The sequence below is a fragment of the Rhipicephalus microplus genome, chromosome 9 (genome assembly GCF_043290135.1).
Source record: "Rhipicephalus microplus isolate Deutch F79 chromosome 9, USDA_Rmic, whole genome shotgun sequence".
Lineage (NCBI taxonomy): Eukaryota > Metazoa > Arthropoda > Arachnida > Ixodida > Ixodidae > Rhipicephalus > Rhipicephalus microplus.
In genome coordinates this window covers 10,853,193-10,880,354 of record NC_134708.1, presented here as the reverse complement: position 1 = coordinate 10,880,354, position 27,162 = coordinate 10,853,193, and the positions used below count along the sequence as shown (strand labels likewise).

The 27,162-nt window shown below is 47.4% G+C and overlaps 2 protein-coding genes across 2 annotated transcripts in view; one reads left to right on the top strand and one right to left on the bottom strand.

Annotated features, from left to right (window-relative positions):
• LOC119164854 (DNA (cytosine-5)-methyltransferase PliMCI-like) overlaps positions 1 to 27,162 on the top strand; it is a 123,718-nt gene that overhangs the window by 19,994 nt on the left and 76,562 nt on the right. The gene's annotated exons all lie outside the window — the stretch shown is intronic.
• Positions 5,615 to 27,162, bottom strand: part of LOC119163468 (uncharacterized) — a 53,764-nt gene continuing 32,216 nt past the window's right edge. Inside the window, exons 2-4 of the mRNA XM_075873125.1 lie at positions 16,581 to 16,650; positions 14,465 to 14,523; positions 5,615 to 8,654 (exon numbers count right to left, since the gene is read on the bottom strand). Coding sequence (XP_075729240.1) covers positions 6,765 to 8,654; positions 14,465 to 14,523; positions 16,581 to 16,605 — 1,974 coding nt within the window. The 5' untranslated portion in view covers positions 16,606 to 16,650 and the 3' untranslated portion in view covers positions 5,615 to 6,764. The remainder of the gene's footprint in view (positions 8,655 to 14,464; positions 14,524 to 16,580; positions 16,651 to 27,162) is intronic.

Here is a 27,162-nt window from a genome sequence, read left to right as displayed (position 1 = left end):
AGTACGCTACTCATTTTCAATTCATTTCACTTTATTTTCAATTCCAACATGATAGTTCAAAAAACTGTTTGGACTCATAGCCAAAGGATAGGGTCCAATGATGCGATACAAGTAGCATGTAGTATACGTGTAGCAAAACAATACTCAGTGGCGTAAATCTAGAAAAATCTTAAGAAGTGACACATTCCTGGGGTTTAATTCGTACTTTTATAATGGGATGTATTTTTATTTATATAAGAATTAAGTCAGGCTTTCAAAATAAATTAAAAACGAGCACGGGGCCCAAGCTCCAGCAATCGCATAGTTCTATTCAGTCTCTTTTTTCACCTTTTTCCGATTTCGATAGCTCAAACAGCTGAAGTTTCTAGGGGGGGGGGGGGGTCTGTTGCCTGGCTACGTCTCTGTTTCTTCGTACACCTTTTAGGTAAGTTTTCCTCCGTTCATTCTTTCGTGCTGTGGATGTTTCGGCGGCGTGCGAAATAGCAGAAGGTGAGCATGGTGGATTAGTTCTGTAACGATATCTCTCAAGTATAAGGGGCACATTTTTGCAAATTCTTTATTCAGACGCCATTAGAGTGCCTCGATGCGCGCGCGCGCCCCCGATGCGCGCGGACATCAAGGCACCCTAGACGCCATTTTCTGCTACTGCCACCTGGCCGCCGGCGTAAGAAACGGGCACCGTTTCATTCACTTAGTCGCTGCTACGGGACGCCACATCCCAATACTTTTGTTCAGTGACTTCGCCGCATGTTTTCATAGTTTTATTATGCACAGACTGTATATTAACTCTTTGCTTGTTTCATTCTTTCGCACGTCGCGCTATAGCGCTCATTCACATCGCAATCATTCTGGATTGGTTCCTGCTGAAGGCACACATTTGAACACTACTCCTTTTCCGGTTCGTTTTGCAGTGCTCCTACCATGCACAGTATATTTATGAAAACCTACAGACTCCGAAGCCAGGGGACATTATAATCATTACGATATTAACTAGTGCTTCCGCTAACACTCCCAGGTTTACATGCACAGATGTGCCTGATAACGTGCACAGGAGGACCACCGCCGCTGTAGCTCGATTGGTGGATGATCGGACGCGTTATTTTGACGTTGCGGGTTCGCTTTCTGCCGGCGGCAAGTTGCGTTTTCGTCCACTTCGGCTTCTTCACAATGCTGTCATAATTTCTACGGATAAAATCCCCCATACTTTCATTGGCTTTGTCTGTTGGTTTTCATTTGTATCCATCAGAAAAAAAAAGCCATTAAATTTTCTTTCGTTAATTATGTGGACAATTTTCACTACTTTGATTGCTCGAAGTTTTATTCTCAGCCGCATTTGAAAGAACAACAATTTTTCACGTTTTACTAAACTTTCTCCTGACAGCGCCAAAAACATTGTTTAGAGCGAGTTCGCTCGGTGTGAGAATGCGAGCAATATGAATAATACGGGTGGTAACCCGTGCCCCCTCTCGGGGGGAAGCAGTATGATGAACCATATTGTAGCGCCGGATTCCTCGTTAGATAGGGGGGGGGGGGGGGAGGAGGGCGATCGCGCTCCCTCAAGCTCCTGAAGGGAAACCCTGCGGGCATCTATGGTGGTGATGCCGCCACGAACTACACGCATCGCCTCGTTCTGACCTCCTTTTGTTTTGAAAGACTCAGCTGGTATATGCGTTAATAACTGTCGATAAAAAATGGATTGTACGTGTACCGAAGGAACCGGAGACTCAACAGATAGCGAGTTGCAGGACATTTTATTGAACTAATTGTGCCCAAATATGAAGATTGCTCGAGATAAGTCACGTCAGAGTGACATTCAGGTGCTGGAATTACGGCGCGAAATAAAAATGAAGCTTCGACCTCCACTTCGCCCTTTAATCCGCAATGTCCATAGACTGTTGCGCTGCCAAGCGGAATTGAGGAACGTCCTCTCAAGGATGGTCAGTCTTTCTTCTTCGGCTGTGCTAACTTCAGTGCTAACGCGTTTGCAAGAAACGAACACTAGCTATCACTTTGCACGTTTCCTGCATCAGAGAACAAACCGGATCCACAGCGACTCCATAAATCTAGTTCGTTCTAGCGAGACTTGAAGTTTTCATGAAAATACGTGGCAACTCGCGCTTTCGATGATGGGCCGCCAAGTACACATACATATCGACTTCGGGAGGTTTTATGTAATCAAGTAGGGTAATTTGCCATCGTCATTGACTTTTTCAGTTGAAACTCACAATATTTTACTTGTATTATGGTCCCTATTGTATTTACCATTCGTCAATGCTTTTGATTGTATGAATCCTATAACACTGTACGCGGAAAGTCGCACGTACTCGCGATTATCTCAAATTGGCTTGTGCTGTGTAGCTTGTTTTTGTACGTTTGTTGATAGATGGCAGCACACTGCAAGCGCTTTCTTTGTTGACCGGTTTGAGAGCAAAATTTTCTCCGCAGCCAAAACAAAATGGACGTTAAGTGGTCAAGTAGCTCGGCAGAGGAAATTCTTCAGATTTCTTTTACCAGTGATGCTGAAAGAAACTGCCTTGACGATGGGAATTTTTCACTGGACGTAAAGGGTTGTGAAAGCAGCGAGAGCGAATGCGACGATGAACGATCAGCTGCCAGTTCACGAGGAACGAAGTTGCACTTCACATCCTGTCATGCGTTAATATTTTTGACGCTCGTAAGTCACTTTGATCGTATTTAATTTTCAGTATGCTTTAGCAAAATCGTAATAAAAGCACTGTTTTTGCGTGTGAATTGCATGTAGCGCAGTTATTGTAAATAATATAGAGCGCCGCATGCTGCCGGCACTCTCGACCAGCGAAGCTAAATGCTCAGTGATGAAACGTCGGCCACAATCCACGCATCTCTGCTAACTTCTGTAGTTGTTTGACGTTTTTTTTTTTTCGCATCATCGAATCGTTCGACGTTGCGAAAAACACACGTGTGTATTTTCTTTCAGATATTCATGTTTTCATCGTGCCGATCGAACCAGCAACACCCGAGTGCAGTGAATTGTCACGGCTATAGCCTGAGCACGGCCTTGACACAAGCGCTATACTGCCTGTGTTGTTGAATGCTCGTGTTCCATTTGAGGAGAAAATCGGTGTTCCTGACAGTAGTGACGACGGCGTAATGTTTGCAAACCGTCATCACGTCAAAAAACAAAAAAAAAACAAAACAAAAAAGAGAACGGTGCCGTGCAGCAGCGATGGTGGTATACTTGCTAGCGGCTTATTTTACTGCGGAAAATCCGTCAGGTAGGCTCTGTACATACTACCTCCGAGCGCCGCTGAGTTCATACGTCAATTCTAGTTCATGCAGTTTTTTTGTAGCACGCACATGACTTCGCACAGCATTGTTCATGCATGGTACCGGAGTTCAAATAATAACCTTTAACACCGCGACAAATGATTAGGCGCCGTGTTTTTCCATGGTTTTGAAAAGTATCTTTGTCTCATGTACATTTCGGTGCAGCTCATGACTTCAACTGGTGAAAGGGGCATGGGCTATACGCGTCCTAACCCCAGGTAGTCGAAATTTCCGAAGTCCTCCACTACGGCGTCTCTCATAATCATATGGTGGTTTTGGGACGTTGAACCCCACAAATCAATCAATATACGCGTCCTATCTGTTCTTATGCTAACACATGGGTTGGCCCTCTTCCGGTTGCCATATTGGATCGCACATCACGCCACTTATAGTTGGTCGGTATTGGAAATAATGACAAAAAAAACGACAATATCAACATCATGACAGTCTGCACTAAACAGTTCACGAGTCTGAACTCTGAACACTGCTAGTGTTTCATTGCCACACCCGTTTGAGGGGAAGGGTGTGCCAATTCCCCTGGGCCAGCCAACCTGACCTGCACTATCCCCTGTTCAACTCATCTAAAGATTCCTTGTTGAGGCACATAGAAAAGTATGCTTTGCCATGGGGATCTTGTCATGGATTTTTGAAATCAGATCAATGTTTCTAAAACAAATTGGTTGGTTGGTTAGCTGGCTGCCTACGTGGTTGGTTGTTCCTTAGTAATATGACTCAACCCGCCGCGGGGGCTGCTCCCATGAACAGCATCCCGTGAAAGGGATGCTGTCTTGTTTTAGAAACTAGATTGGGTTCTTCCGTCGGCGTGACTCATATTCTACATTGTTTTTCTACTGATTTCATTTATTAAGGTGACAGCCACAGGCGTATTGTCAAATGGAAAAAAAATTGACCGGTGGTCAATTTTTCCATTCGTCCTGCAGGCGGCGACAGGGACGAGTGATGAAAAAAAATATGATGACGTCGATATATGATGCCAAAAATAGCAAAATTTTGTGACGTCACCATGACGTCACAAATTACCGTGCGCCGTCATGTTACGTAACGCTAGATGCTGCCGTTGTGGCGCCATCGTTCACTAGGAACATAAAGACAACGCTTGGTTATGTGGAGCCACGCGGCTCGTGTTCTCTTATTTATACATCGAAAAAAATAAATAGAAAAAGATGCGCTTCGCCTTCGAGTCGTCGTAGGCCCTGCGAGGCCCCTGCGAGTTTTTGATACGTGAATGTGCTTTTAAGTTAGGTGGGCCGATGAGATTTAAAAGAGTTCGCAGGTACGACGTGCCAGCAGCAGATACAGCAGAAGTCGCAGGAGCGGCCGGGTTGATTGGCGGATCATGGGAGAGGCCTTTGCCCTGCAGTGGGCGTAGTCAGGCTGATGATGATTATTATCATCTATAAGCGCATATATACAGACGCGCGAACATACGTAAAGGAGATCCGAAGGAGTTCGAAGTCGCCGACGCTGTAATTGGCCATGCCGACGTATTCGTATCCTTGCCGACTGCCCTTAACGGTTACACCGTGTGATCATTCTGATCATACATTACGTACAACGCACGCAAAAACCAGACATCAAAGGCGGCACACGTTGTGTGCGCGCATTTCTTTCGTCGCGTCCCGTCACGGCGTGATTGATGCGAAGAACGTCACATACATGTCTATCAAGCATCAGCAACGTCAAAATGAAGCCACAGCGTTGATGTTTGCGTTGGTAGCGCAGGTTTCGAAGCTTGTCATGAACATGGGCGAACAGGTTTGCCTATTAGCACGTAAAAAAGACGTGGAACAGCCTGTACTGTGCAGGTTTGCCGTATATGTGTTCTAATTTATTGGCAATGCAATGTGATGCCACAGTGAAACACGAGGGAATATAAATTTTTCGAGCTATTACTGCGACTGAGAAATGTGTGTGTCATTAGGATGACGTCACAGATCGCCGTAGTTTGCGACTTTATCGTGATATATGATGGCGTAATCCCACGACATTGTTGCTTGGTTAAAGGCAGGGCCTGTTTAGGGTGTAGAGAAACAAAGGAGTGCAAAGCCTATCAGCAGAAGGATCCACAGGGTCGACTGAGAAGAGAAATGAGCAAAACAAAGACACGATGACTTTTGCTTTCCTGTGTAGTATTATGCGAGTACTTGAAGACCATGTGTGTTTTTGTTTAGAATGGCCAAAATGACGGTCACCTTTATAATTCAAGGACTCTACATCAGCTTTTTAATAATTTCTCACGTTGGCGTCAGCCAGCCTTCGAAGCTTGGCTAGCAATAAACAAACCAGCTGTGTCTTCATTTTCTTTATTGTACATAAAAAAGAAACACAACACGATCGACACAAACAAAAAACAGAGTATTGGTGAAAGCAGCACAATGCGTGCAGATCGCACCTGACGTGCCCCAAGTCCGGACTCCCCAACCCATTGTCGCTCGTCAAGTCGTCGCAGTGTATGCGCGTTTTGCGGCTTCGTGTATGGCATCGTGCCTGGAGTAACATATCCTAGGCATTGGAATATATTTTTTTTTGCGCCGGCCTTGTACCGAATCCAGAACAAATGACTCCACCGCGTTGTGGTGGCTGCTGGTGTGCACTTGACAGCGCGGTGTGCAGACACGTCGTCGGGCAGAGCGATGAATCGACCGATGCTGGCACGGTCATCTTCGTGGAATGTGCGCATCGGCCAGGAGGCGGGAACGGAGTAGGCAGCACAACGACGCCTTGCTTTTCCGCGTCTTGACTCCACGCCGGCTGGCGCACGCTTTATTGAGAATTACGGCGTGGCGACCAGTCTGCTATGCGTTACACGGCGCGCTGAACTGAAACTGCAGCGTTCTACACTTGCAATCGGTATTGTGGTCGTCGTAGAACTGCAGACTCCTTCCAGGTCGCAGTTCTCTTCCCCAGGTTACAGTTGCATCTGTTCATACGCGTACGTAGCGCACTTCGGAACTTACAGCCACATGAAGCGTATAATCGGCGTCGTGGCGCGTCCTTGGATGTTGCGTGAATAGTGTGCTCTAGACATAGACTTCAGTGGGATTACTGACCGCACTGCACACCAATGGTTGCGAATTTCAGTCGTGTTTGCACTTCGATTACCCCGCCGCAATAAAGTGCATAGCATATGATAACACCGCTGAGGACATTGTACCGGGAAGTATCCACAATATTCGTTTAATAGCAGTCGCTGAGGCCCTTGAAGGCTTACTGTGGCGTATAGCGTACTGGTTGTCACAGCGTCCTTCCGCAATACAAAGCTCACATATCGAAAATTAGCGGCGCAGCTCGGAGTGCTGGTCCCTTCGAAGAATGCCCCGAAGCCTGTTGACGACGTGACAGCGCTCGATCACTGCAAGGAAAAAAAGTGAGAGAACGTGACGAGCGACGGCGGGCGCTTCGTCGTCGTCACCGTCTCCCATATCGCACGCTCTTTTTTAGAGATACCTGCGCAGTTTGTAATGACCGACCTTCTTGGGGTACTTGTTCTTGACCTTGGTGATCTCGTACGCGTCGGCCCGTGACTGCTCGCGCGCGTCTTCCTCGGGCCTGAGCTTCTGGTGCTCCAAGAACCGCGTCAGCCCGTTGGCGTAGTGCTTGGGCGCGTCCTCGCAGTGGACCTCGTCCTCGTTCTTGCAGACCAGCGCCTTTTGGTCGAACACCGTGCCGTTGGTGCACAGGAAGCGCATGTCCGTGTGGGCGCAGATGTGGAACATGCGGCAGCCGGTCTCGACGTCTGCGTAGTAGCCGCCCACAGTCTTGCCCTCGCAGGTGAACGATGTCACGGGCAGCTCGACGGCGGCTACGAGCAGGCCTTCTTCCTCGCCGTGTTCCCGCACCTCGGCGGAACGACTCTCCACGTCCTCCTGGGCTCCGACGTCGCGCACGACTCGCTTGTTGAACTTGGGGAACGCCCAGGGCTTCTTGTCGGCCAGGAACTTCTTGGTCTTGTCGGTGCGAGTGAACTGCAGGCTACGCGCGCATGAGAAGCTGTCGCGCTCGTCGCACGTGCCGGTCTCCTGGTTGAAGGCGGTTCCTTCGTCGCAGAGCAGGCCGTAGTCTAGCAGCTTGCCCTTGCCGACGGGCACACAGATGTGGAAGAGTTGGCAGTCGGTCTCCGGGTCGGCGTACACTCCTCCGGCCACCTTGTCCTGGCAGCTGAAGCTGGTCTGCTCAGCGGAGGTGTGCCTGTTGGGTGGGAGTACGAGTTTGACGGGGACGGCGGCTGCGCGCTTGGTCCTGGGAGCGGCGGTCTTGGTCTCTTCCTCGTAGTCGTAGTATTCGTACTCGGCGGTCGACGGCGGTGGTGTGGTGGTAGTCGTGGCGATGCTGGCACCGGGCCTCCTGATGAGTTGTCGTGGGGGTAGCCTGAACGCAGATCCCGGGAAGTTCTGTGGCTGCTGCGGCGGCAGGGTTGGCGGGGCCGTTTGTTGGACGATACCGCCGGCGGCGACGGCATTGTTGGGGATCGGCGGAGGGCCGACGGGTGGGGTACCCGCTCCGCTCACGGAGTTAGCTGGGAAGACGCCCGCCGGAACGAGGGGCGATCTCGCTGGGGACTGCGAGAAGGGGTTCGGCTGAACGATGGCTGGCGCAGCGGTTCCGAAGGTCGGGATAGTCTGAGTCGGTGGCTGTGTGAAACTCTGCTGAGGACCGCGGATCACGGGGGTTCGGAAGGGCGATGGCCTGAAGGCTGGAGCGGGAGGCCGCTGGGTCGTGGTTGTCGTCGTGGTCGTCGTGGCGGCGGTGGCGGTCGTGCTCTGAGACCTGCTTCCACCGCGGCCGAACTGGGACCTATGCGACGGCTGGAACCTCCTGCTGGACTGGGTGGACTGCTGCTGGTTGCGTCGTCTCTGCGCAGGAGTCGGGGGTGGCGGCGACGCCGTGGTGGCGTCGTAGTCGGCGTCGTCGTCGTACTCGACGACGGGTCTCACGGGTCGCCTACGCTTGTCTTGGCGTTCCTGGTCGTGAGGCGGCACGATGGCGTTGAAGACGGGGGCGTCGACGCGAAGGCTGTGGTAGTAGTCTTTATCAGTGTCGATGGCGCCCATCACGTTCTCGTAGAAGCGCTCGGCGAGGGCGCAATAGACGCGATCGTAGGGTGAGCACACGCGCGACGACTGGCTGAAGATGGTGCCGTTGGGGCACACGAATGACATCTTCGTCAATTTGCCGAAGGCGCCCGGCACGCAGATGTGGTAGACCTGGCACTGCACCTCCGGGTCGGCGTAGTACTCTCCCGCCTGCTTGTCGGCGCAGCTGAACGACGTCTTCGGGATCTCGTGCACGTTGATCGACGGCGACTGCCGCCGGATCCGGTGCATGGGCTGCGCGATCAAAAAAGTAGCGAAAAACAAATTATTGGTAAGAAGTAACAATATATCACGCTTTTCATAGTATTCTAGGACATTAAAGCTATGCGAGCCGATAGAGTTGTGCCTCGGGATTCTCTCATGTCTTCTTTACAACGGTCTCTACAATTGAATTTTCATGTTCCTGAAAAACTTTACTGATAAACTCTAAAGTGGCTTACATCATGGCCCTGACGTTTAGTATTTCACCTGTACACGTCACAGCAACAAATTTTTGTTTCTGCCCTCTTTTGTTTCCTTTTATGGGCTCAATACCGCTTTCTTTGCGCAGTAGCATGTAGACGCCTTCATTACGCTGGAAGGATTATATATATACCTCAATATAGAACTTTCTGATGAGTGAGTCGAACTGATGGATTGAATTCACCTCGTGTGCGAGTCTTGAATAAATAAGTGATAGGCGGAAACCGTTATGTCGTCTGCGCATCTGTCCCTGTTATGTCACAGTCGGTTTGCATCAAACAGCGCACAAACCTGCTTCGGGTTTTATTTATAACTATAGTACCAGTTTTGAAAATTAATTACTCTTCCAGCTCCAGAAAACAGCAACGCCGCTTATAGTTACTTTTTTTTCATAGCTTTTTTTTTTCACGATTCCACGCACACAATCGCTGCCTTTCGAAGCGCGCTATACGTCAAAAATATGCGCTTCGAGTCAAACAGTAATTACTTGTTTTTGCGAGGATAGCGCTGTTCAGTTTGAGAGTGCATTTTTTTTTTCTCTCAAGAGGCAGCCTGGTTTCGATGTACCGATATTCCGTTTCAAGTAGGCTACTACAGATTAAATTCGTTGCTCTCATGTGCGTTGCACAGCGAAAGCTGTTATGAGATCACAACGAGGCTCGAGTGCGTCGTAGTTGTCCGCCGCCGCCGCCGGTGTCCGTTACCACTTTCACGCAAAATAAGAAAAAAAAAAGTTTATAGAAAGCATCAAGGACACAACGGGATTCAAACGCGGGTCTTCTGCGTGCCAGCCCAGCATTTCATCACAGAGCCGTGCTTGAAAATCCGCTGCAAAGTGGCCTTAGGCGCGCGTAATGTCGAGGAAAAAACCCCATCAATACGAGTAATAAAGCGTTTTAAAACAGCAAAAAATAAACAACAACCAGGCACCACACAATGCGAATTGCGTAACGAGTGGGTAGTCGAATTCTGCAATCCATTACAAACGCTTCAGGCGTAACTCTTCATCGTCGTAAGCCACATCATGAGAAAAACTTCACAAAATTCCTAGCGAGTGTGTAGCGGGTATACCACACTTCTCCGAAGAATGACAAAGGGTGGCATTGTGATTGCCTCCCTAATACACAAAAAATTATGATTAAGAGCATAGTGGGTGCCCCGCAGGTTGGCATGTAGCAGTTACCCATCGAATCTTTTAAAAAAAGCTCTGAAAGTGCGATCTTCCAGCTTTCGCTGCGACTGTGCTGCGCGTTCCGTGCAGGCCTGGCGGTATTTTTTTTTTGGCTCATTTCACGATTGCTACAGTCTAAGAAAGAAAAAAAAGGAAAGCTCAGGTTGCACTGATTCGCACAAAGCTGAATCGCAGCAGAGCTTCTGGATGCCTAGCTAAGCCTAGCTGGACTAGGCTTTTATCCCCTCGCCTTTTCCCTTCCCACGACTGTCTTACTTAAGACACGTTGGCGCCGCCATCTTTGGATGCTAAGTTGATGTTTTCTTGTTTTATAAATTTCGATGTGAATCAGTAATGCCATAAAACATCGTATAGGCTCTAGCTCAACGGTTTTCACATGTATGCGTCTATTGTAACACTGTTCGTTGAGTTGTTGAAGATGCAAAACACAAAGGTTAGCAGCCGAACATGACGACACTGCAAACCCTCCGTAAAATAGCCTATACTATACTATACATGTCTATGCTGACTCTTATCGTAGTGTCGTTAGACTCCCGTTTGTCTTTTTGCCTGTTTATTTGTATCTCATTGTCTCGTTGTCTATTTCTATTTTCATCTCTTTAGTGGTAGTCGTTGTCCCCTACTTTCTTCCTTTCTCTCTCTCTCACATCTGGCTTCCCCACTTTTTCTTCCCCGTTCCTTACTATACCGTGCACTATAATATGTCATACTAGGGTATGCTCTGCTAGCGTGTATGCGGTTATGCGGGTTCGAATCTCGCCTCGCGAAGAGATTTCGTTCTCATCGAATTTCCCTCTTTCTTTCCTTCTTTCTGTGCTCGTCGTCTCTCCCATCAGACATTCTATCTCGAGCCGAAGTAATTGGTGCGCGCGTCCTGGAGGCGAAGCAGATTGGAGAAGAGAACGAAGGGAGTCTGGGCGTGACGTCACACCAGCGCATCAGTTCTGATGGGCGATCTCATCTCCTGGCAAGCATTTCCAGTACACGAATTACGCACTTGATCGACGTAGCGCGTTTTAAAACATAGGACAGGGGAAGGGACAGAAGGGAGCGCTTACTTCCAACAAAATTTTATTTCAAGGAGCGTACATATATATGCTCATGAAATTCGAAAACAACAAACAGATGAAAAAACCCTCTATTGCCATGCGCTAAAAACTTATGATCTCAAAAACGACAATTCTTTTTCACAAAGACCGAGAGAAGGATTGCCGACGCAATGTTTTAAAACGCGCTACGTCGATTAAGTATGCCTTACCAACATGCCCAACTTTATACTCTAACGAATTACACCTCACGCTCAGTTAGTTGGCTTACACAGGTGCGCTGTTAAAGGTAGGGCACCTCCTGCACGCAATCGAAGTTCCCGGGCTTTCCTGTCACTATACCGCCACCAGTGGCGCCTCGGGTGCATGATTATATTGTCGACACGTGCCGGGTTGTTTCAGCGCTATTCTCTCAAATTCTCGACTGCGGTTACGCCGCTGAGCGTCTCCTAATCGCTCATTGAAATGGCTACGCTTTTCGTCTGGGAGGCTGGGTGTGATGATAAAATGCGAAGAAGGCGGGAGCCGCTGAGCCTATTTGTGTTTCGGCAATCACGGCGTTTATTATGACGCAAATGCCGTTTGGCGACTCGTGGCGCTTTTCTGTATATCATCAGTAAAATAGGAGTAATTGAAAACTGCTCAAAACGTGTTTCGTAGTACGCGCGGAGTCTGGTCCCGTTCTCGCACGTTCGCGTTAGCGACATTAGCGATGTATGTTCCGAATACTCTCGTGGTCTTTCTTCTGTAAACAAAATTCGGATTTGAAACTCGTTTCGGCGTGTTAGTCATATTCAGTCTAGAAACTGCATTTTCTTTCCTGAATGCGTGAGCAGAACTACTTTATGAATAATGAGCTGTTGGAATAATTATACAAAACTGCCAGGCCTGGGCGCAACGCGCAGCACTGTCAGAGCGAAAACAGGAAGAGTGGCCTATCAGAGCCTTTTCTTTGGGTTATGCTACAAGCATACTTACAGGGTACCCACTGCGCCATAATTCATCATTTTTTGTGTATTAAGGAGGCATTTACTGTGCCTTCCTCCTTCACTCTTCTCAGAAGTGCAGTACCCGCTACATACTTGCAAAGAAGTTTGGGCAATTTTTTTGATGCTGTGGCTGACGAAGATGAAGAATTATGCCCGAAGCTTTTGTAATGGGTTGGAGCATTCGACGACTCACTCGTTACGCAATTCGCATTGTGTGACGGATGGTTGTTCCTTTGCAGTTCTAAAACGCTTTATTACTCATTAACGCCATTCCTTCCCCGACATCAAGCCTGCCTAAGACCAGTATGCAACGGAGTTTCAGCCACTGGCGTGGTTCTGTGATACAATACCGGGCTATCGCTCAGGAGACCCGGGTTCAAATCTCAGTTATGTCCATAGTGTGTTTCGTGTTTTTTTATTTTCTTATTTCGGGAAATAGTGGTTACGGACACCGGCGGCGAACAACGACGGCGCACGCTATATATCCTTATTTATTTATTTATTTATTTATTTATTTATTTATTTATTTATTTATTTATTTATTTATTTATAAAGTACAGCAGGCCATATAAATGGCCGAGGCAGGATTGGGAGGTGGTACAATGATAATGATATGACCAATTAATAGATGTACAGGTGTAGAGAAAAGAAAAAACAAAAAAACAACAACATCGACAGACAAAATAAACCAGACAAGTGTACAATATATAACTCGCACTTCAAAGTAATTTTTCTAGAGATTTTAGTACATTTGCAGGCTCAAAAATATGGTGCGGCAGTTCGTTCCAGTCTGTTATTGTGCGAGGGAAAAAAAGAGTACTTAGTTGCTAGTGCGCGCAAAGGCAGGTGTGAATTTGTAAGAATGGTATCTTCTAGTAGGACGTGAAGATAACGGAGTGAGGATGTGCGAAAGGTCTATGATAGTGTTTTTCTGTTGTGATCTTATAACAGCTATCGCTGTAATATATAACTGTTAGGACTCTACATCCCAAAACCGCGACATAATTACGGGAGACGCTGTAGCGGAAGACTCCGAAAATTTCAACTGCCCGGGGTTTTCTATAGCGGGCACCCGAATCTAAGCTCACGGGCCTCAAATATTATTCCTCCTTCGAAATGCGGCCGCCGCGGTCGTGATTAGATCCCGCTACCGGCGGGTCAGCTGTCGAGACCCATAACTACTAGACCATTGCAGCCTGCATGTGTTGTGTTTACACATATCTGGTTTTCTACTCCTAGCTTTGGAACAGTGTTCCCTTGCCGCCTGTCTCTTGATTCCTTTCTCTCGTAGCTTTGTACCTGCGGGTGCCAAAACGCACCTACAATAGAAACGAAAGACGTTGAAGTATTCACTCATCTAATGTGTATGGTCGTAATTTAATGGAATGATAATCTGTCTACCAACGGCATCAGGAGGCGTCGAAAGCGTTACGGCGAAGACGCGGTGCGTGGCCTTTTGAACCCTACAGCTCGTAGCGGGTCAGGGCGAAAGAGTCGCGACGAAGAAAATGTCCGCGTATCGCCCCCGCGTCCTAGTTTATTGGAACATCCGACTTGCAAAGCAGTAAGAAGCACAAAGTAGCCAGGAGGAAAGAGGCGCTATAGCTAGCGAGGCGTGTCGAAGGTAACAGAGCGAATACTCTCTCCTGCTCCCTCCCGCGCGTCACAAGACGACGTTGGCGTCAAGGAAGCGTCCGCCGGCTGCCGCGCGTCTCGCTAATGGCAGAGCGGTTGTCAAAACGCAAAGTGCTGCGTCTCGTGAACCATTTCTGGCTTATGGTAATCATTTGCGAAGTGTAGTTTCACCGCAGTTTGCTGTCGCATGTTTAAAGTCATCTATAGCGAATGCATAATGGATGAGATTTTGCGAAAAGTGCGAAGCTTTCTAGGAAAAGACACATGAACCGTTCGGACCACATTCCGGAAAAATGACTTTTCGGGATAATACAGTGGTGACACACTTATAGCGATTTATAGAAGAGTATAAATGCGACTGTATTATAGAACTATCAGGCAAAATATGCATAAAAATTTTCGTATGTTGGTAAGAAGCCTATTGTGTGACGCCTGCCGTATCTACATGGATAATACCAGCAATGGTTATTGTTGGTTAGCATAGACCACTCTTAGGCTTTGCTCTCCAGTGCTAGTTATCACTAACTAGCCTATTACAATTAGAGGCTAACGTCATACATTCTTTATCTTCGTTATCAGCCTGTTCTTTGTGCACACGACAGATGGCCAACAAGACAGCATTGATTAAGTAGATGAAGCGAAGTTTTGAAAGGTGCCTGCGAGACACGTTAAATATTGTATGAGGATTTTGTCCGCAACAAGGAAGGAGTGCGTTCTTACCCGATCATGAACGAAGTCTGAAGTGACCAAAGGCATCAGGGCAGCCAAGGCCAGCAGCCCTGTAACAAAGAAAAACATAGTATCTGTGCAAGCTTCTATATTTAGAGACGTTGTGGCCGAACTATAGTATTGTAGAATGACGAAGAGGCGGGCAAGCCGCTTCAGACGCACGATGATGTAAAAGGCTGAATTAGAACGAATACAATAGGATAAGGAGAAGACAAGACATGCGCTGTACTCACAACTGGAGCGCAAGGCTACAACATCCTTCTCTGCCACAACTGGAGTTACACTTAGGGCAGCGCATGTCCTGTCTTCTTCTCGCCCTCTTGCATTCGTTCTTGCGCTGTCTTTTATAATATTACGAATATGAACTATAATAGTTGTTAGCTAGTAACACATAGGTTTTATTTTTTTTCCTCAAGTGTGAAGTGTCGTATTTCTGATACATATGACATGCTATGTAATACACACATACGTACTTACATACTAGACTGTAGGGTGCTATGCTAAGTGGCTACTGTACTGACGCCACACCTCTTCTTGTCCCCATCGTCATCCTTCATCCCTCTTTCCTTCACCCTTCCCTTATCCGCCGTGTAGAGTAACAGGCTAGAGCGAACTAGCTCAGGACGACCTCTCTACTACCCTCTGATAAATTCTCACTCACTACACCTCTATTTTCACTTAATAATGCGGTGAGATTCAGAGGCTTATCGAAGCTTCAAGGGCCCGAAAGGCTTCGCTTGGCTGACGATATAAAACACTTAGTTGCTTGACCGATTATAATAACACAATTAAACATGACGAATAAGCCTTGCCCAAGAGTATTCACAGGTTCAGAAGCCTACATTTGCTATGTTGCAAATAGGTACGCCATCGGCGAGCCGCAGGAACTCCCGATACATTCCTAAACTAGGACGTTCTATTCTCACTTGTCGAAAAAATGCGGACGTCACAACCTGTAATCGAATCCATATGACATAGCGGTCAACAGCACATAGCTCTGGTCACTACTGTGGTGGTTGCTTCGCAAGAGCTGTCGAATGAGGTCTCGAGAAGTTAGTCGTGCACGTACCTCCTCCTCCTCCCTGAAATTACAACTGCTCAACTACTCAGTGCATCACGCTGCTGGAATGGGGGACGATGTCTACGACGTGGGCGCGTGCAAATGTCGCGCCGCCTTTTTTTTTTTTCCCCGATGCATGCATGAGTCAGGTCCTCCCAGTTAATGAGGTCACCGGGGAGTTTGTTGTGGCGTTGCTGCGTGCAGTTTGTTTCGTTTGCTCTGAACCAGAAACCGTGCTGTTGCTTCTCGTTTCAATTATGGTCTTAGAGCCTTGATAAGAAAAATTATGCTACCGAACGCCTATAAGCTGAGGACGATAGTTCTCTGAATCGCTTGGCTGTCGTGATTTGAGTTACTTTGTTATTACTTTCATTACACAGTGGAGTGGCAACCGGCGCGGTATTTCGCTGGTGTTAAGCTGCTGAACATGAGGTCTTGGGCGCGACACTTGGCTGCGACAGCTGGATTTCTGTGGAGCGAGAACCTTCAACGCGCACGGCGTTCTTCATGTATGGTTACAAAACACCAGGTCGTCAAAACTAACCGAAAGACCTCCACCATCACATTCCACGTCACTATGCATAATTTCTTTATGTTTTTAATAAAATCTGATAATTTTGAATAAATACAAGTGGAATTTGTGCTGCCGTTTTTTTTTCTTAAAACCGATGCAAAATAACGCACATGTTCAACAAATCGATTTTAAAATTAACTTGTCTACTCGTGTCCTGGTCTTTCGCTCTGCTTCCTGCAAAATGTTGAACCGACTAGCTGACAAGTTCACTTTTCAAGATGTTTAGGTAGGTCGAGTGGTGTTCGAAATTACGTTTTTTTTTTTTTCTAAAGACGCTTCCCTTGCAATTCTGAGTGCAGAATTTTTTGGTAACAGAGGAAAGGGGGTGGGGGTTTAGCTGGAGTACGACTGCTTATTGCAACGGACATCGCGAATGACAAAGGCTGAGGAGAAACTGTGTGTGTGCTTATGCTAACGTGTTAGTGTGTGGCACGCCATCATTAGACGGGGTTCGAGCCACGAACTTCACTCACCCGTGACCAGTTTTGAGGTAGCCATGTTTCCTAGCCTGCCTACACGTCAGCAGGTCCTGGACTTTGACTCCTGTGGGGGGTAGAAGGAAGAAGCAATGAGTTTCGCGTGAGCAGTTACAATGGCGCATTGTTCTCCTTACACTTAACAACGTGCTTCAAACGAAAACCAGAGCGCCGCGTAGATCGACGTTGTTTATTATCGAGCCCCGCGAACGCTAATCTTTGGTTATACTTTGTTTCTCCAGCCGTTAGTTCGGCTGGTCATTCGGCCCGTTGCGGCCGAAGAATGATCGTCGAAGCGCCAGATAGCTAGTCTTTTCATTCGCACGGAAACCAGCTGACAATCACTGTTCGTCTCCATCGTAATCAATCTTTCATTTTCGCGTTACATAGAGCACCGTCGGAGACGCGTCAACCTTGCCCCGCCGCGCACTCCGCAATGGCATCTAGTGCAGAGCGCGGGAGTACAATGGCGGCATGTTTCGAGGGTATCCCTCTTCACGAGCAGAGTCGAGTCAACTCGGTATGCACGCATCTCGCCGTCGTCGCCTCGCGTGGGGCAGCGTCTAGCCGCTCACGTACTCTCACTCGCCGGGCGCCTGACCCAGAGCCCCCGGGCTGACCCCAAGGTGGAGGGGGCTGTGTGTAGCGCGTTGTACTAAAGGTGGGCGTACGGGGTCAGACTGCAGCAGACGCCTTGGCAGCTAGCGGCGGGCGTTTTCGCGCGTGCCCGCTGCGAGTAAGACTGAAGGGAGGACGAAGAGACGAGGAAGGGGGTGGAGGGAGGGGTTCTTGTAGTAGGTATGCAACGGTTTCTCTCGTGCTATACAGGTCACACAGCCGTCGTTTGCTGGGGTTCTTGTGGGCGGCTGTGCGCGCTGAGCGGATGCAGTCGTCATTCAACGCCGCCGCGGGGAAGCGGCAGCGGCTTATGCAAGCGCTGATTCGTTGATAGCAGGCCCACTGTACGGTCGGGGCACGTGAACGCCGTGGCTATGCGGCCCGCAAGGCCTTCCCCGAGCAGGCTTTGCCCCTGCAGTTACCTAAGGTTTCCTTTATCTGCCTCGTTAGTCTTTGTATGTCGTGGTTGCGAAAGGGGAAAAAAAGAGTCGCCTTTCCAGTGGACTCCTTGCGGAATGCTAGGGGGCGAAGTATACTTGTTGTCTTAGGAAGAGTATGAAGTCGGAGGGATGGCGCGATAAGGTACACGACAACGCGACCGCTTTCGCGCTTTGTCGCGCGTGCGGTTCCGCCGAGGTATTGCCGCATTGATGCGCGCAGTTAAAAGACTGTTAAGTGGGCACAGATTGCAGGACGCTCTCGGCTGGTTTCGCCTGCGTGTGTGGTCGTCCCGATTAACGCCGTCGCGTGTCGTCACGGCGACGACGAAGATGCCTTATCTGTTCTTCTCAGTGCCAGTTGCAAAAGACGCGAGGAACGTTCGATCGCCAACCAGATATGACGGTTAACTGCATGCCGTCGGGCTGGTCATGAGGACCGAGTCGCGCTGTCGCTTCAGGTAAGGAACGAGTCTCTAATGCTGTCGAGAACTGCCTGTAAAAGCGGTATTGTCGTTGCCGGCTACATTTTTCGCTTTGCCACAGCGCACGAACCTGACAAATGTTTGAGCGTGGTGTATCTTCCGTAGCAATACTGTCAAGTGAACTGCCGTTAGGCTCACCGGGGCCGGGACTTTGCAAAACTGACATGGTGCGGTTACGAGTGGACCTACAAATCTTAACTACGACTCTCGTTGACCGATAACAGTGACACCTTGTTCCGACTACACTATCGTGCGAATGAAAGGCTGGCTCGAGTAGTGTACGTAGCACACGCTTGCGATTACATAGGAAATCATTGCCCGTGAGGTGCGAGGGATATGTGGATGTATGTTTTTAGTTTGACGATTGATATTGCGTGGTAATGCACTCTAACTTTTTACGATTCAACTAATCTGACTTGTTGGATAACTACACGCTCGCCGCCCACATTCATAAACACATTTCGTGTATGCCATATTTGGGTGACTGTAAACGATGGTCACAAGAGCACGGTCAGATGATTCCGGAATGCTCTTGTCTTAACAGTCCCTCCAGCAATCGGCTTTTGCAGGTCGCATGCGGTAGACGGGAAAGGCAGCATGAATTATTTCTCAAGTCGGGCGTGACAGCAGCCAGTGGAACAGCAGGGAAACAATGTACGAAAGAGTAGGAATTTTCGTTCGTTTCCTTGACAGCCTCAACGAAATGAATTCAGCAGACTATCAGGCCAGGGATGGTATGCAGTCGCCTCGGGGAACGTTTGCTCCATGGACTAAGTTTTCTACTAAGTCAATCTTCCGTCATCTGGCAAGGGTGCATGGGAGCGAGCAAGGTGCCTCGGCAAATGAAACAAACTATTGGGGCTTAGAACCATAAACAGTCCAGCTTGTCTTGTCTTGTCTTGTCTCCTAGGAGATTTTGGCTCATACCCACATGGGGGATTGGCCACACTGTACCTCTTGATATATCATTTTTTATAACGCTTGCTAAAAAGAATAAAGAGAAATTAGATAGAAACAATAATAATGTTTCTTTGCTCTTCCGGTTTTGCGTTTCTCTTTTTCTTCGCTCTTATTACTTCCGCACGCTTACCTTTGCCGCATGTGACAGACGGGAAAGGTGGAAGAAAGAAAGAAAGAAAGAAAGAAAGAAAGAAAGAAAGAAAGAAAGAAAGAAAGAAAGAAAGAAAGAAAGAAAGAAAGGAGCTTCAACAGTCGCTTGCCAGCGGGGAAGAGTGCGCAAGAAAAAAACTCGGCTGCCGGGCAAGATATTCGCGAGGAAGTAAACTCTCTGCGCACGACGGCTCAATGAATTAATAGGCCTAAAGGAAGAACGACTGCACAGCGGGAGGCAAACATGAGAAGAGCACAGTTTGGGGGCCCCTTCTTGACCTCTCATATTACTTCCCCCATTTGCAGTGGGTGCGCGCGTGCGTGTGAAGAGGCTAAAAGCCTCCGCTTAACCTCGCACCGATTGGCTCGATGTGCGTGCTGCGAGAATGCGGAGGTTTATGCCGTTTAACGGAAGCCATACCGTATTCCGAGCTGGTGCATAGTCTGGGGTTGTGTTGGCTGGTGGCGCTTGTGAGCGCGATGCTTTCAGTACGCGAGCTTATTATATGGGCCCCTATAGATTGCCGCACGTTTTGCCGATCGGAAGCGTTCTTCTGCGTAATTCACCTCTTTAGGATGGTCTAGTATAGTCAAAGTGTAGAGAAGATTTTGCCCCCCCCCCCCTTTTTCTTGCGGCGTGGCTGCTCTTCCCCCGTGAAGACGCCTATGTAATAGGGTAATTTCATTTCATTTCATTTATTTTCTCTCAATGCACAAGGCGTTACAGAGAGGAGTGGTGAAAAACAAACAAACAAACTGTACAAACAAATGGAGCATGTTTAAAAAGGGTATGCGTTTATGGTATTCTTGAAGTTGGTCGGGTCAGTGATGGATGCAATGGAAGCGGGAAGGTGATTCCAGTCCGTGCTTGTTTTGGGCACGAATGAATTAAAATGGAGGTTTGTACGGCTGCTTGGAATTCCAACTTTGAAGTGGTGATCGCTGCGGGATGAAATGTAGGATGGCGGCAAAAAAAGCGAGTTACTCAGTGAGTGCATGGTATGGTACAACTTGTGGAAGAGGCACAAGCGCGAGATTTTGCGGCGAAATGATAGGCTGGGTAGATTTAAGGTTGACTTCATATGGGTTACGCTTGCTGTACGGGAATAGTTCGACAAAATGAAACGAGCGGCGCGATTTTGAATTGCTTCGATGCTACTGATATGGATGTTTACGTGGGGATCCCATACAGATGATGAATATTCTAGCTTTGGTCGGACTAATGTTTTATAGAGCAGAAGTTTCAGTTGCATCGGGGCAAGGGAGAAGTTACGGCGTAAATAACCAAGTGTGCGGTTAGCATTGTTTTTAATAATGCCAATGTGAGACTGCCAGGAAAGGTTGTCAGAAATTGTAATGCCAAGGTACTTGTATGAGCTAACTTTAGTAAGGAGAGAATTATTAAGTACATAGTTAGTAGAAATATTACATGTTCGACGTGAGACTCTCATTACTTTGCATTTAGTAACATTAAGCTTCATTAGCCAAGTATCGCACCAAGATGAAACATTGTCTAAGTCACACTGAAGGGCAAGGTGGTCAGAAGGGGTTTTAATTTCTCGGTAAATAACACAGTCATCGGCGAAAAGTTTAATAGAAGAAGAGATGTTGTGTGGCAAATCGTTAATGTAAATCAGGAAGAGTAGTGGGCCAAGAACGGATCCTTGGGGGACGCCAGAGGTTACGGGTGAGAGGGGAGAGTTGCATTCATTCGCAGTTACAAATTGGGAGCGGTCTATTAAAAAGCATTCAATCCATTTTAATATGTTAGCATCAAGATTAAGTTTGCTTAGTTTTAGCAGTAGAAGTTTATGGCATACAGTGTCAAAAGCTTTAGCGAAGTCGAGAAAAATACAGTCAACAAGGGAAGAAGCGTCAATGGCAAGAAAAAGGTCATTAGTAAGGCAGAGAAGTTGGGTCTCGCATGAGTACTGTTTCCGGAATCCATGCTGGTTATCACTAAGGAACGAGTTGTTTTCTAAGAAAGTGATTATGTGGGAGTAGATGACGTGTTCCATGAGCTTACACGGTATACTTGTTAACGATATGGGCCTGTAATTGCGGGGGTTATGAACGTCACCTGATTTGTGAATAGGAACCACCTTTCCCGCTTTCCAGTCGCCCGGGAGGCAATGACATTCCAAAGACTGTGTGAAAAGCTTACATAAAATGACAGATGAGTAAACAGAGGTATTATGCAAAAACTTTGCACAGATACCGTCTTCACCTGGAGCACTGGCTAATTTCAAGTTTTCTATCAATTTTTGTATGCCGACACAGTCAAATAAAAGGGGTTCCATGGCAACAAAGTTGTGGGTGGGGGTATCGGGAAAGGAAAGCGCTGTAGGTTTAACAAAGCACGATGAAAACACAGAGCTTAAAATGACACAACACTCTTCTTTTGGTACACGGCTGTTATCATCATGGAATAAGTCTATCGCCTTTTTTTCATTTCCCCTAATCATCTGCCAAAATTTCTGAGGGTTAGTTGCAAGCAGAGAGGGAAGCGTTTGTTGATAATAATTTTTTTTTGCGACGGATAATGCGCGAGTGTACTCGTCAGCTGCGTGATGATAAGCGGACCACCTTTCCGCGTTGTTAGTTAGCTTTGCCCTTCGAAAAATTCGTTTCTTTTTATTTAGTAGTCGTTTTAGTGTAAGCGTGAACCAAGGGGACTTTGCGCTTTGCCTAATTCTGCGGAGCGGAATAAAACGATTGGTAAGTTCTGCTACCTTCTGCTTAAACAAATTCCAGTTTTGTTGCACGGACCTTTCCAGAAATTGCGAAAGGTAATCGTTTAGGAAAAGCTGAAGCTCATTATTAATTGAAACATAGTCGGCTCTTTTGTAGTCCCTAAAAACTTTTGAGCTATCATTTCTTTTAGTTGTTTTAGTCATGTTAAAATGAATAGCTAGATGGTCGCTTATGCCCGGAATAACTGATAGGGATTTAATTAGGTCGGGATGCGTGGTCAGCACCAAGTCTAGAACTGAGAAGGTGGACGAGGTAATGCGGGTTGGAGCGTTAACCAGCTGGGTAAGGTTAAAGTCTGAACACACATCAAGAAAGGCAGCACTGTCAGCAGAAGTTGATGAAATTATTGGGAAAGGGGGAGACCACGAAACATCAGGGAAGTTAAAGTCACCTAGGAGAAACATAGGTGCAGCCGGAAACCTTACTTGCAACTTATTTAGTACATCGTGTAATTCATTTGCGAAACCGGTAGTAAGGCTAGGAGGCCGGTAGCAGCCACAAACAACGATATCTTTGTGGTTAATGCGAACACACGCGACAACAATTTCAAGCGGTGAAACAACAGGCACGCTGAACGAGCTATTCTCGTCGCTAATGGCAATCAATACGCCGCCCCCGCGCCTCGTACCCCGGTCACAGCGGTAGAACTTAAACTTTTTTGAACAGTTAAATATTTCGTTATTTTCAATTTCCGCGGACAGCCAAGTTTCAGTTACTACGACGACATCAGCTAGACATGTATCTATTAGCGCAGATAGGGCATCACGCTTGTTAGTAACACTTCGAGAATTACATAGCAAAAAAGAAAATTCATGAGCTCGAAAATGCTTATCTAGCTATCGATGTGAAGGAGGAGCGCTGGCCCCTGCGCATTCTGCATTGCTTACTTCGGGAGCAACGTGGACGGGGTTATCATAAATAGGTCCTGCCTCGGTTACACGATCGGTGACCGGACAATAAACGTAGGCTTTCTTGTTGATTAGTATCTTGTTATACTTCAAGTAATATGGCTGCCCAGTGCTTTTCGCGAAATTTAAAAGCTTTTTCTGCACGTGGCGCGTTTATGCTCCTGAATAAGCGCTCTGCGTTAAATGTACTTTAATCCGAAAGCGTTTTATCTGCTCGAGTTGCTCCCTCAATTGGTTTCATTAGGTTGCAAATAACAAAGAAAAACAGCCCTTGATCAAGTCACCTTCCTTCGTTTGATCCGCATGGTAACATAACTAAAGGATTATAGTGGGTGACACGGGTCTTTCTAATTAGAATATGGACTTGCCGCAAAAGAAGGTACGTTATTTTCTTACTTAGATACCGTACAATAAAGTAGCGCTGATGACATTCTAAAGGCTAGCGCGACCCGGCTGCGGCATCCAAGTCCCTATGGCGTTACGCTGATGAGCACAAGATCGCTAGGTCGAATGCCAGGCCGCCGTGCCTGAAGTTAACTGGAAGTGAAACTGAAAGTACAATATGTTACCGCTTTTCGCATTGACTGTGGTGCAAGTTTAGGATATTAAACATTGTCTCATTGATCGATCGATTGACTGAGAGACTCCAATAGATAGACTCCTACAGATTGACGGAGACTCCGGCTGAGACTGCATCAGCCACTGGAAATGGCTGGCATGCGGCGTTTACAGAGCTGCTGTGGTCGCCCTACTAAATCGGTAATTATTCCTCGTGCATTTCGTGCGTTGAATGGTTCCGCTTTGAAGATTTGGTTATAAAGCTGTGGGTTCGGACAGAAATCCATTCTTGCCCAAACCTACAGCTTCATAACCAAATAGCCGTCGTATTGCTATCCGTCAGATTGCATATCCTACTCCTGTCTGCCAGCCCAGTACTCGTGTAATGGAGAGAACAAAATGCCCCCCCCCCCCCTTTTACTGTCAACATTTTTGTTCGTCATACCGGGATGCGAGTAAGTTGAGGTTTCTATAAACAGGTGTTTTCACCGCTACACCACACCAAACCGCTACTACCTCCGAAATCAAAATATAGTGATCCCTGACTTCGGTCGACGTTGCCTACTGCTGTGTAGCAGTTTCAAATAGTAGTGCGTTCCGATGCGCACTGTATAGAGGGATGTTGCGAGAAAAGTCCGCGAGCATGCGCGCACACACACACGTTCAGAGACGCATCGTTCGTCGGTTGGGCGTTTTTGTACAACGATTACGGCCGTCTATAACAACGACAAGTGGAAGTCTCTATACGCATATCACATCTCGAGGCCGCGAGGCGAGCAGACAGAGAAGAGGTCAGCACGCCAAAGGAGAAGATGGTCGCGCCGAGATAAGTTCAAGGGAAACCGGTGTCTCCATCGGCCCCTCTCGCGCTGCCGGGGCGTGCATCGAGACGCGTGGCTGGATTGAATGCGCAACAGAGAGGGCCAGGAGAATACAGAAGGTCGGGCCCGAGACGACGACGTAATCTGTTCGAGCTTTGAGGAATTCCGATCGGGACGTCGCGCATGTACGAAGTGCCCCCCCTTGTACATATATATCTGCTCGTTGGACATGCTCACGAGTTAAGAAAGGCGAAAGCTATTTTCTTCTACTTCGCAATCGCAACCGAAAGCTTTCTGCACTCCCTTTTGGATGAGACGCATTAGGGGCTCTCTGAACCTCATCTGGTTTTGAATCGCATCTGTGGCCGGCTACATTTGTCCAACCGACGCTGTCATGTGATGACATCATGATGTGACGTCACGTTACGTGACGTAACGTGGTGACGTCATTGTGCGATGTTGATTCTTTTGGCATCACTGTATTAACGCCGTTGGCCGATTTTCGCGTTTGATTTTTGCGTTTCGATTTTCGCTCTACGCTTGTCCGATTCTCAGTTGGTGTGCGTCTCGAGGCTACTGCAGGCTCGTCGTACCTTGATAACTTCATGAAATCGAGTTGCCCTCCTTTTTGTAGAACTTTTATCGCGTTCATACTTTACGTTAGTCTGTGTTTCCTGTGACTTAATTGTTTCATCCTCTTCAATTCTTCTATTCCCGTCTTCCGAATGAGTAGACAGGTGTTGCGACCATCTTGGTGGCATTTCCAGCCTGCTCCCTCCTTATTTCCTCTCTGCTAATATTGTATATGCGTTTATGTACGTTTGCATGCCAGAAAATAGTCACAGTCATCAAATCATCGTCTGTGGAAGGTTGCCTCATCTTGTTGTTCGGAGTCCTTGACATGCCGGCAAAAAAGAAGAAAACGTTCCATTTGGCAGCTTCGGATCGTTGGTGTTGCCGATGAAATTGTCATCTGTCCCTACGTCAAATCCCGATGCGTTTTGTGTGTGTGTGTGTGTGGTTTGATGGAACAGTTCTTCGGATGGCAGGCGCTGCTCGGAGCGCCTTCACGTGCTTTCTTTACGATGATTTCAGCGTGATTTCGCTTGTAAGTTTTCACTTATAGAAGAACCCGCTTTTGGACTTGTATCAATTCTTTACATTTGGAATGCGTTTTTTATTTGAGTTGGGACGTTCTTCATTCGCTTTGACTTCATTTTTTTCCCCCTCTCTTTCAGTGACAAAAAACGTACCCGTTTGCTTCTCGCACTTTGCCAGCGCTGAAGGTACAGAAGCGAGTAGTGACGCGACTTAGTTGTCAGACGGGAATTCTTTTTGAGCAGAGCGATGTGCGAGTAGCACAGTGTTATCTCTGTTTCCCTCTCTTCGCGTCTGTATTCCCAAGTGACATGCATTATCGCTAGTCATTCAGCTCCTTCACACAATGACGATTTCGTCCACGTATTTTCAAATGGATGTGCCCGTTCTCTTAGTAAATATGACGCAGGGTCAGGCACATTGTAACGAGGGAGTTGGCATTTTGGGATCATTTTTACGACATTCCTGTCGCCTTGTGGACCTTTCTTTTTGTGCGGAGCAAGTATAGAGATTATTATTCGTTGCGACGATACGAGGATAGACCATATGCAGTACAGGGTTATTCTTTTTTTTTTCCATTTCATGGACGTGATGCTACTGAAGTTAATGTCGACCGTTTAACCACTGAACCCGAGGAATTAATTTCTTGTTCGAGGCCAACATATCAGAAGACAGCTTTAGAGCGTTGCTTTAGTTCTGCAAAGCGTTGTCTAATTTCAATACTTGTGCCAGTTTAGTTTTTTTCTTTTCTGGTGAAAGTTACTTGCGGGACGGGACCTACACAGAAAATGCCTTGGTTGATTGATATGTGGGGTTTGACGGCCCCAAAACCACCACATGATTATGAGAGACGTCGTAGTGGGGGGATCCGGAAATTTCGACCACCTGGGGTTCTTTAACGTGCACCAAAATCTGAACACACGGGCCTACAACATTTCCGCCTCCATCGGAAATGCAGCCGCCGCAGCCGGGATTAGAAAATGCCTTCTGTAGGACTATTGCTGCTTTGGCTAAGTTATGAATACTGCGTCCTCTGCGACATTCAACTTCCGTCTTCTCGCATTTTTACCTACATCTTCAGGTTGCGTACAGTCCACAGCTTCGTTTATTATTTCAGTACGCCAATTTACCAAAGAAAACTACACGCTACGTTTCCGAGTCCGGAAAACGCACATACCACTAGCTGCCTTGTGAAGCAAGTACACAGTATGCATTGTTAACCCGAAATCCGTTTGAAAGATTGAAATTCGCTATGCGACCGAGTCTCGTAATTTTGCGGGTGACTGGTTTGCGAAAAACCGTTGGGGTCAAGGAAACATCGAGCCGTGCTACACCGCATACATTGGCTGCTATGCAGTGAAGCGCGCTTTTCAACACGTTTTGAAATTGTGCACGCTATATTGTTTTGCCGTTAAGCCTGCTTCCTTTTCATTCAGCTCACAACTTGGATGACTCAGCGCGAAACGGTGGTTTCGCCACTTTCGATGAACACTGGTTCTCTGTGACATAAGCACATTCATAAAACTGTCGCTATAAGACCAGATACAAGCTAGCTCGTCTCCTTGCGTCACAGCCGCTCACATGATCGCCTTTCTTTGCTAACGCAACCGCATCGAGTACTAACGTTTCGACAATCGCTTACTTCTCTTCTTCCTGGAAGGTATAAAAATGGCGAGCGGTATTAGTCGGCGTTTCAGCGGGGAGCTGGCGGCGGTGTAACAAGCAAGTCTCAGATCCCGAAAACCTGAAGCGGCACACGTACACTGCCGGGTGGCTTCGTCGTCTGCATG